Source organism: Austrofundulus limnaeus, unplaced genomic scaffold (assembly GCF_001266775.1).
Source record: "Austrofundulus limnaeus strain Quisiro unplaced genomic scaffold, Austrofundulus_limnaeus-1.0 Scaffold204, whole genome shotgun sequence".
In the NCBI taxonomy this organism is placed as follows: Eukaryota; Metazoa; Chordata; class Actinopteri; order Cyprinodontiformes; family Rivulidae; genus Austrofundulus; species Austrofundulus limnaeus.
In genome coordinates this window covers 772,989-782,941 of record NW_013952606.1, presented here as the reverse complement: position 1 = coordinate 782,941, position 9,953 = coordinate 772,989, and the positions used below count along the sequence as shown (strand labels likewise).

General features: G+C 37.7%; 1 protein-coding gene across 1 annotated transcript in view; it reads right to left on the bottom strand.

The window, feature by feature from the left end:
- Positions 1-9,093, bottom strand: part of LOC106524859 (mucin-19) — a 56,242-nt gene extending 47,149 nt beyond the window's left edge. The window contains exons 1-8 of the mRNA XM_014018859.1: positions 9,029-9,093; positions 7,371-7,540; positions 5,064-5,108; positions 4,755-4,980; positions 3,021-3,150; positions 1,108-1,186; positions 819-901; positions 524-719 (exon numbers count right to left, since the gene is read on the bottom strand). Of these exons, the coding sequence (XP_013874313.1) occupies positions 524-719; positions 819-901; positions 1,108-1,186; positions 3,021-3,150; positions 4,755-4,980; positions 5,064-5,108; positions 7,371-7,422 (811 nt within the window). The 5' untranslated portion in view covers positions 7,423-7,540; positions 9,029-9,093. The remainder of the gene's footprint in view (positions 1-523; positions 720-818; positions 902-1,107; positions 1,187-3,020; positions 3,151-4,754; positions 4,981-5,063; positions 5,109-7,370; positions 7,541-9,028) is intronic.
- Between the last annotated feature and the right edge of the window lie 860 nt (positions 9,094-9,953).

Genomic DNA, 9,953 nt, shown 5'->3' with positions numbered 1-9,953 from the left:
TTACTTACTTACTTACTTACTTACTTACAAATCTGAAAGAGAAAAAATACTAAAATGAGAAAAAAACTGAAGCTAAAAGCTAAAATTGACTAAATCTTAGGTAAAACCATAAAAATAACAAAAAAACTGAAAATAATTACCTACAATTAGCTATAACTAGATGCTAAAATAAGCCAAACCATGTGGGGAAAATAAACTAAAATTAGCAAAATCGTAGCTACAAGCTTAAAGTAGCTAAAAACCAAAAAGATTTAGACAAAAATAGAGCAGAGGCCATTTTAAAAAGAATGTTATTAAATGATTTGAAAAGATCRACACATTTCTATTTTTGTAAATAAATTTATACAGTTTGAAGTGTTGCTCTGTGGTGCGGGAGCTCAGCTGCAGGGAGGAGCTTCGTACATGTAGGCGGAGCTTTGTAGCAGCAAGCGTTTAGGCTGCTCCACATGGCTACCACAGGAGTTTTCTCAAACATGCATGACTCTAAATGTTTGAGGAAACGCTGATGAAAAACGTCACATACCACATTTAGTCAAGGTTCTCCACGAGTCCCAGATATGGCTGCTCTTTCCACACATCACAACGACCTCTTTAAAGAAAGCACAGGTGATGTTTGTGTCCTGCTCGAAGCTGTAGATGTTCTGCTGGCACRGCTGGATATACAGAGGAGCTTTGGACAACAGGCACTCCAGCGCCTCTGAAATGAACCGCTGGCACACCTGGAAACAGAACCAGAACCAGCTCCTAAAACACGCCCACAATCAGTGAAAACTACTGCAGTAAAAAGTACTTTGATGTGTTTTAAACAGCCGTCTTACTGGATTTGAGACTATGGCAACGTCTCGAGTTTGACACGTGTCCCCAAAAAGGACAAACTGTAAAATCAGCTGCTGGACGGTTCCTGGTCGAATTACAAAAAAATATATATATATATTTTCATACTCATTATTGCGTCCTGCTATGAAAGGCAGGTAAGAGTAGTAGAGTAAATGATCCCAAACAAAAAGTAATTTTCGATGTAGATTTATGAAACTGAACTTAAAGTTTATGGAACTGCGTCTGAAAAGTGAGTTTAGGGATTTTATTTTCCAGTTTTTAGGAACTTACGTGGTGGAGACAATGAGGCCAAGTCCAGTTTCCCACACAGTCCGGTCAAGTCGGGGCTGAGATCCTGCTCCAGCTCCACCTTCAGAATAAAAGCACAGAAACAAACATCAGACTTCATGTGAAAATAAGAGCTCCACTTTTCAGTTTAGTAGAAATTACGCCACAGTTTGTTCTTAAAATGAGCCAAATATAATTTCAGATGGATAATAAAGCCTGATGTAAGACATCTTGTTTTTTATTTGACAAAAATAAAGTACAAATGCAAAAGTTCTGTTCTGGATTAACCCTCCTGCTGCCCCTCGAGGCCCAACTTACATGTTAAACTTCATGATAGTATATTTGCAAAAAGTGTGAATTATTTAGGAGCCTCTTATTTATTACAAAAACATGTCATCCTGTTTTAACAAAATAAAAACAGCCAAGCATGGCAGTCGATAATCCAGGCTTGAGGTCTCATCTTTTTTTCATGATTTGATTTGATTTGATTGATTGATTTATTTAACAGGAAAAGATTATTAAAAATCTAGCCTGACTCGGCATAATTGCTGTTTTACAGCAGATTCCTGTTCTGCAGCACATAAAACACTCAGAAATACAGCATCACAATCACATCATTATACACCATAGACACAAAGACAAACAAGCATACCAAATTTCAGGAAGGCAGCATTTGCAAAATAAGACGTCTAAATATGAGCACAACAAAAAGTGTCCAGCAGATGGCAGACAAGATTCTTCTTAAAGGGCTGTAGTTTTGAAATGGACTTTATGTTTTGAGGAATGTCATTCCATGCTTTAGTATAAACATAGAAGAAAGACCTCTGGCCGTAACAGTTTTTAAAAGTTGGTAATATCAGTTGTCCTTTTGTAACAGATCTAGTTGAATGACCACTTCCAGAATTTGATTTGGGCAGCAATGCACAGAGAGTTCCATAATTGGCACCTTGGAAGATCTGAAAATATAAATTAATACCACTATACAAAACATAATTCTGAAAAGTCAAGGCATCAGACAATGAAAGAACTGTACAGTGATGAGTCCAACCAGGAAGTTTTTTATGAATTTTGTAGGCCCTGTTGTAGAGCCTAACTATGGGTTCTAAGATTTCATTTGTTGTAAGAGACCAAACAGGTAAACAGTACGACATGGTTGAGAGTATAATGGCATGAAGATAGATATTTGAAACAGAAGATGTCAGATTGAACATAAAAGAATGTTTTATTCATCGCATCACGTCTGTTTTCACATATTTATCTTCACTGAACCCTGAAGGATGGCTGTCTGTAATTAATAGTTGAATTAACAACAAAACGTCTGATCTGTGTATTAAGTTTTAGACCGATGCTAATCAGGTTAGCTTTCCTATGGCRTTTTTAATGTTRGGTTAGCATCTATGCTAATTCTTGATCAGCAGTTTAGGGATTGAGATTCTGGCATGTGGGATTGTGTACTCCTTATTTAACAAATGTTCCTGTCCTGTATTTTAGTTTCAGTGTTTTTGATAAGCATACAGACGTTTATTTCTGTGCAAACTTGATCATCGATGCATCCAGGATTGGACACCATTAGACTTGGATCTCAACAGACCTGCAACCGTTTGGTTAAAATCAAAGAAAAGAATGAAGGTGTTGCCTCGACGGAGTCAAAGTCCAGATTTTAATAACCACTGACTGTGAGACAGCTTTGCATAAACAAATACCTGCGAATGTCAATGGCTTAAAGAAATGTTGTAAAGAGGAGTGGGCCAAAATATCTTCACGATGCGAGAAACTGATAAGGGAGTTAAGTGGAAGCATCAGGGCTAAAAATGCTAAGCTAATGACGTTGGGTTTTAGAACTTGCAAAGCAGGAGAAAAACATTACAAGGAGTTATAATTTATTTTAAATACTGTTGAATTGTTCTGTTTCTCACCCAAAGCCTGTCGATTCCTCCGGAGACATTTTCCCAGGTGACAGTAAGAGGAAGTAAGGAGCTCTTCAGCCGGGTGTAGATGCCGTACTGAAATATGTGCTGGTAAGTCTGGTCGTACGGAAGAGAGACTCTGCCAGCACAAAGTAAAGGCAGTGAATAAAAGACCAGTAACTTTCTCATTAATGACAGTAAGTAAAATATTACAGAACCTGGAAGTCACCTTGAAGACCAGAACCGGGTCAGTTCTCCAGGTGATTCCCCCCCTCCGCTCAAACAGTTGATAACCTGAAGACTTGAGGCTAATAATCAACAAAGCCTGAATTTCTGAATTTTTAGTGGGGCAGATTAGGAAATCCCTTGAACATAAGACGATCCGCCCCTTAATGGAGGGAATCTTTGGTTCTGGTTGGTGGAGCTCCGGGGTTTTCGGGAAATTCCCGCCTTTAAAAGTCAGGGAGGTCACGAGCGTCGCTGACCCACCCGCCCCTCCCATGGGCTGCGTGCGTCATCGGGGTCCTGAGAGGTGTTTACTTATCGGATCAAGACATCAAATGATGGTCAGGGTCAGGAGAGTCAAGGCCGAGACCATCATGAGACCATGTTTACCTTTCAAAATAAGAGCATTAAAAGCTTTTATGTCCTGATGCATCTCAGTAATCCAGGTAGAAATATCAAAAAGAAAAAAAAAGTAGGTCCTTCACCTGAAACTCGACTGAAGAAGTCTCTTGGAGGAGAGACGAAATGTTTCACTAAAGAAGAACCCATCCAGAGGACCTACTTATTTTTTCTTTTTGACAAAAAGCTTTTAGTTTTTATCAGGAATGAATGACGTGGTGTCTGTAAAGCGATAATTCAGATGTTTTGAGCTGTGGAAAAGTTGATATTTTATTTTATTTCTTTCTTTTACGTGGGGAAGAAGTAGAGTTTTATTTTGTCTGGACTGTAACGTTGAGGGCTAATTCCCAAACTAAAAAGAAATGCTGCCAATTCATCATCATCATCACTTACATGGTTGTTTTTCTGTTTTTTTGCAATCTAACTTACTGGATATGTTGTGTTACTTCAGCTCAGTCAGTAACCACGACTTCTGTTTTTGTAACTTTGATACTTTTTAAAATGTTTATCTTTATTTACACACTTTTCCCCCATAGAAGTGCATTCATTTCTCTTAATCTCCTTCCAAAACTTTGTTCGTCTCGACATCTGCTCGAGCTTACTCATTCTAATTTGCTCTTTGGCTCTCGGCTAATGTTTTGCTACTTTTAGTTAGCATTCTCATTTTAGCTTTTAGCTAGTGTTCAGCTTCTTTTGGCTTTAACTGGTCAGTTTAAATCAGTTTATTTCATTAAAAAATAAAGTTTAAAACAGTTTAAAGCTTCTTCGGCTCCTTTCAAAATCATTCATCGCTCTAGTTTTAGAAACCGTAACACCCTCAGCTTTGTGTGAAAAAATTTACCCAGAATTCTGAGCTTATTTTCAAATGTAATTAGCAGTAGCGGCTAGCTTAAGCACTTCCAGCCAGAATACTTGTAACGCTAAACTGATGAGTTTATAGAACGTCTTAGCTCCAYTGAGACTAGCCTTTAGCTCGTCAATTAAACCCTTTATTTTCTCCAAATTGTTTCATTAAAAAAGACTTTTTTCATGTTTATTTCAGCTGAACGGACCGGTTCATTAAGACCTGCTCTGACTTCCTGTAACGGATCAGAGTTCGGACCGAACACGAGACCCGACCTGTTGTTCTCCACCAGGATGCCGTCGTCCCGCAGGACCGTCTTCACCTTGTTGATGATGATCTCCACCAGCGTCAGCAGCCCGCCGTCCCCCCGCTGCACGGTGACGTCGCAGTCCACGCGGTTGTGGCTGAAGCGGAGGAAGGTGAACATGCAGGTGGAGCGCACGTAGAAGGGCGAGCCGTCGAAAGGCTGCGTGACGCCGCTGCCGAACGTCCTGCAGGTGTCTGACGGCGAAGACGGGACAGACGTTAGAAACATCGCCGATCAGGCTGAGGTGTGCGAGGGACAGCTGGAGAACAGGACTTACATTTCTGAGAGTCAGGTGTCGCCACAAAATCACCCATTCTGACCACTGGAAGACAAAAAAAGAGTCAGAGGTGAAGGAAGTAATAAAAATATAATCTAGGACAGGGGTGCCCAAACATTTTCCTTGAGAGGGCCAAAATGAAAATCTATCAGGGGCTGCGGGCCAAATGCAGAAATATAATATATGAAATACAAATACTTTTTAATGTAAAGTCCTTTATTTTTAACGATTAAGCTATGCAACGGCCCTCTTTTGTTTTATTCTGTGCACTTGGAGAAAGTCTGCCATACGCTCAAGTAGCAAAGGCTCATGGGACATTTCATAAATTGATAAAATATGAGTTTTGTGGCCTTATAAAGTGTGCAAATCTACATGTGGGGTTAAATCTGATCTAAATATTTCTTGTTGTTGTTTCATGTTTCATGTTTAATCCTAATAAATCAAAGAGAAAGTCAGCACCATGACTGAAAACTACCTTCACTACAGCCCTTTTATATAATCATTTGACCAATGGAAATACGGTGTTTCTACATAGGATAACAGCTTACAACCTTGTAATTGTGGCAACTGTTGGTGGGCCAAATCAAATGGCTTGGCGGGCCAAATTTGGCCCGCGGGCCCCACTTTGGGCTCCTCTGATCTAGGACATTACTGATGAAAAAGAAAAAAATTGTATAGGTCTTCTGGACGGGTTCTTCTCTAATGAAACGTTTCGTTTCTCCTCCAAGAGACTTCTTCAGTCTGAGAGTTTCAGGCAAAATTCAGGCTTTTAAGCCCTGCCTCCATGTGACTGATACTCACATCACATGGCTATCGTTGACACCTAATTAACACCTATTGTTAAAAGGGGGTGGAGTGATACTGGCAATAGCAGCGCTGTAGGAGGGGGACAGCTGAAAACGGAGGCCTCCACCTCTGTTTAATGATGGACGGTCTTTCTTCACAAAAATGGCTTCTTTTACTCCTCTCTCAAACCAACGTTTCTCTCTATCAAGAATGAGAACATCCTCATCTCTGAAAGAGTGACCGCTGGCCTGTAAATGAGTGAAAACTGCAGAGTTCTGGCCATTAGAATTAGCTCGTCTGTGTTGGGACATTCTTTTGAATAGTGGCTGCTTTGTTTCCCCGAWGTATAACTGGTCGCAGTCCTCCTGGCACTTRACAGCATATACAACATTGCTCTGTTTGTGCCGGGGCACCGGATCTTTGGGGTGAACCAGCCTTTGCCGTAATGTGTTTTGGGGTTTGAAAGCTACTGGGACATCATGTTTAGAAAATAAACGTCTCAGTTTCTCCGAAACACCCGCAACATACGGAATAACCACTGGTTTGGGTCTGGGTTTGGGGTCTTCATTTTCACCTGAAGGTTGCATGGAATCCTGTCTGTGTTTCCTGTCTGCTTTCAGGAAAGCCCATCAGTCACATGGAGGCAGTGCTTAAAAGCCTGAATTTTGCCTGAAACTTTCAGACTGAAGAAGTCTCTTGGAGGAGAGACRAAACGTTTCATTAGAGAAGAACCCGTCCAGAAGACCTATACTATTTTTTTCTTTTTGATTTTTTACCTGGATTACTGAGATGCATCAGGACATTACTGATGAAGTTTGAAATATACAGATAAAAAATTGCCTGTATTTAGATATTTGAACTGTGTAAGAAGTGTAGAAAAAGACTGATGAGCTTAATGAGACAATAGTGTTTCAAGGATATGAAAAGATAAAAAAAATAGTCTTTACTTCCAGTTTTCAAGAGATTTTAACCTTAAATGTGCACTTGTTGCATTTCAGGGAGATTCAAAAGAAACAGAAGAAAACATACATTTTGATGCATAATTAAGTTTATCCACCTAGAAGAGTTGTGGGATTAAGAAGAGTTAATTTTCAAAAGATTTAAACTAATTAAGCAGTATAAACACATTTTTTTTTAATTTTAGGGCTGTCAAATGATTAAAATTTTTAATCTAATGATTCCAAGGTAGCTGTGAATTAATCACGATTAATCTTAAACTTAATATAAAACTTTAAATTTTTGACTTCTCATTTACAAACATGACCTGGCATGTACTGAGTGCAAATTAAATTAATTTGCACTCAGTACATGCCACCAGATTATACTATTATTTGCACTCAGTACATATCACCAGATTATACTATTAAATATTAAAAATACAGAAAAAAGTTATAAAATAAGTATTTATTGTATGGATTGCAGCCATTCAATTAATATTAATAAAAAACTGAAATTGTTGTTTGGCAGCTTAAATTTGCAGTATTTCCTCTCAAATGCATAAAAAGAAAATCTCTGCGGTACCTGACACCAGGTAGAAGCAGACAGCCAGCATCCATCGCATYGAGTCCATCATACTGATGCTTCCTCGCTGCAGCAGAGCAGGTGAACCTGGAGGAACTGTTCAGGTGGGTCGCTGCGAGGGGCTTTTATAGGCTGCCTCTGTGCACCTTGACCTGCGCTCTTATGCACGTCTTAAATCAGAAAAAAAAAACTTACCAGAAAACTAAAATATGACAATAAGGCAGAAACAAGGAAATAATTAGTTTTAATGCATAACTCTGATAAATTTGGCTTTGTTTGGCAGGGAAATAAAAGCATTTCCTTTGACTAAACTGATCTGAAAAGAAAGATATTTACACGTATGAGTGGACACAAACGGTTTGGAAAAAATGCAGCATTTGAAGAGTTTGAAACTTAAGTTTAGTGTAATTAGAAAACTACAATCGTGTGGGAAATGCAAAAAGGCTGAAACTGGAGCTGCTCTTTTAAATCTGATTTTATTCTTTCATTCCTTCTAAAGAACACAAAGTGTAAGAATGTTAAGTTCTGTTAAATGCACAATGGAGGATACTAACTTCTGGCAAACACTAACCTCCTCATACAATACCTGGCAGATTAACAAAAGACAAACAGAAATGACAAAGGGATAACAAAGCTTGACCACAGTGCATAAACCAGGATGATCATTTTTTAGTGTTAGTGATGTGGAAAAACTGCACACAATTACTAAAGGAAAGGTTTTCCCCCACTAACAAACAGTCCATAAATATCACAAAAATATTGATAAAAATGTATTTAACTCTTGCTTTGGATTCGTTTTTATTAACCTATGTTTTTCTATATCTTTTTTATTTATATTTTTGTAGATGAAACCTGTTCATACTGTTTGCCATTTGTGTTATAATTATTGCTGCATATGGTGGCTAGTATGATTAAGTAATACAAAATAACAGGATAAGCAGTTTGTTTCTTAATAATGAAATTTGTACAGTCTTAATATGTAGCCAGAATATTTTTTTAGTCTGTCTAAAATATTGATTGTCAATAAGATACGTGGCATTCTGTATTGCTAAAATTTTAATTTTGGTTAAGACTAATCGAATTATAAACATGTAAATTGAAGAATCTATCCTAATTATTATATGATACATCAGCTTGCCATACCCTGCTGCCACTTTTTTTTGCTTCTATTCCTTTCTCTTTTCTCACTGTATTTTATTACAGCCAAAATTTCAATAAAGCTACGCTCGTTCGCGTACATTTATGTTTTTAATCTCATAAAGCAAAATAAATCTAAAATTGTGAATTAAAGAGGCCGTTGAGCCGAGGCTACGCTTTAATCACGACCACTACGAAAACACCTAAGCTCCACGCACTATTTAAATAAAATCGCGATTTACTTAGGAACAAGGTCGGTTGACAAACTTAAACTCGCACAGGTAAAATGCAATATCTTCATGGTTATTTCGGTTATACTTACAACAAAGGAAAAAGTGATAATTCAGTGACAAAGTAAGATTTAACGTGAAAAGCGAGTGAAAACGGCGATCTTTTTACCAACGAGAGGTCCCCACAAAGCAACAAAGACTTATCTGTTCTCCAAGTGAAACGTCGTAGTGTTTTTCTGGATGTTTTATTTTATTTTATTTATTTATTGTAACAAAACTCCTAAAACTCACCCGGGTTTGAGCCCGTTCAACCCGGAAAGGGAACATTGTTATTGCCGCCATTTTTTACTGACGCTCYGTTTACGTTCATCACGTAAAAAACAAAATTGTTACGTTCAAATATCGCGGAAATTTGAACACCTCTGCGTCCTTCATGTTTTTGGCATTATAGTTTTCAGCTAAATAATTGCTAATTAATTTTTATTTTGTTAATTCTTTAAAATGCGACCTTTTGTTCTTAGGAGTAACTTTTGCTACGATTATGTAGCCCTTTGCTAATTTATTCTTTTAGATACATAAAAACAGTCGGGCACAAACATTATGAAATATATTTTTAATTTTTATATAAAACACAATAAACTGGGTTATTTATATTTTAACTTTTTTCACTAGATTTTATTTAGAGAAAAAAATAAAAAGTTTCAGACCCCCATGCTGATAAAAACATTGACCTGTAATACATAACTGGTCCTGTAGGGGGCAGCAGCTTGTAAATTTTGCATGGAGGTATAAATAAAGGGGTTGTTTTTATTCAAGTCTGTGTAATTTTGCCAGTGGAAGCTTGTTTTCTGGTAAATAAAGAAAATATGAAACAAATTATTATTGACATTTTGGTCTTTTTAAGGTGTGTAACTTATATATATATATAATTACTGTACAACTTCACTGTTGTTCATTTAGCATTTATTTGTTAAATTCCTAGCTCAGCCTTCAGCACACACAGAAGTATCGGTCTCACTCAGGCCTGAGCAGCTCAGTGGTCTGTGCACAGATGTAAACCAAACAGGTCATCTACAATTAATTCTCCCCGTCCTCTGAGGTTTAGCCGGCGTTCTGCCATGCAAATTTACATGGTTTGTTTTCGAATGTAATCCCTGTCCTTTTTAAAGTAATCTTTAAAACAGCCATACAATCTTCTGGGGGGATTAGTATTTAT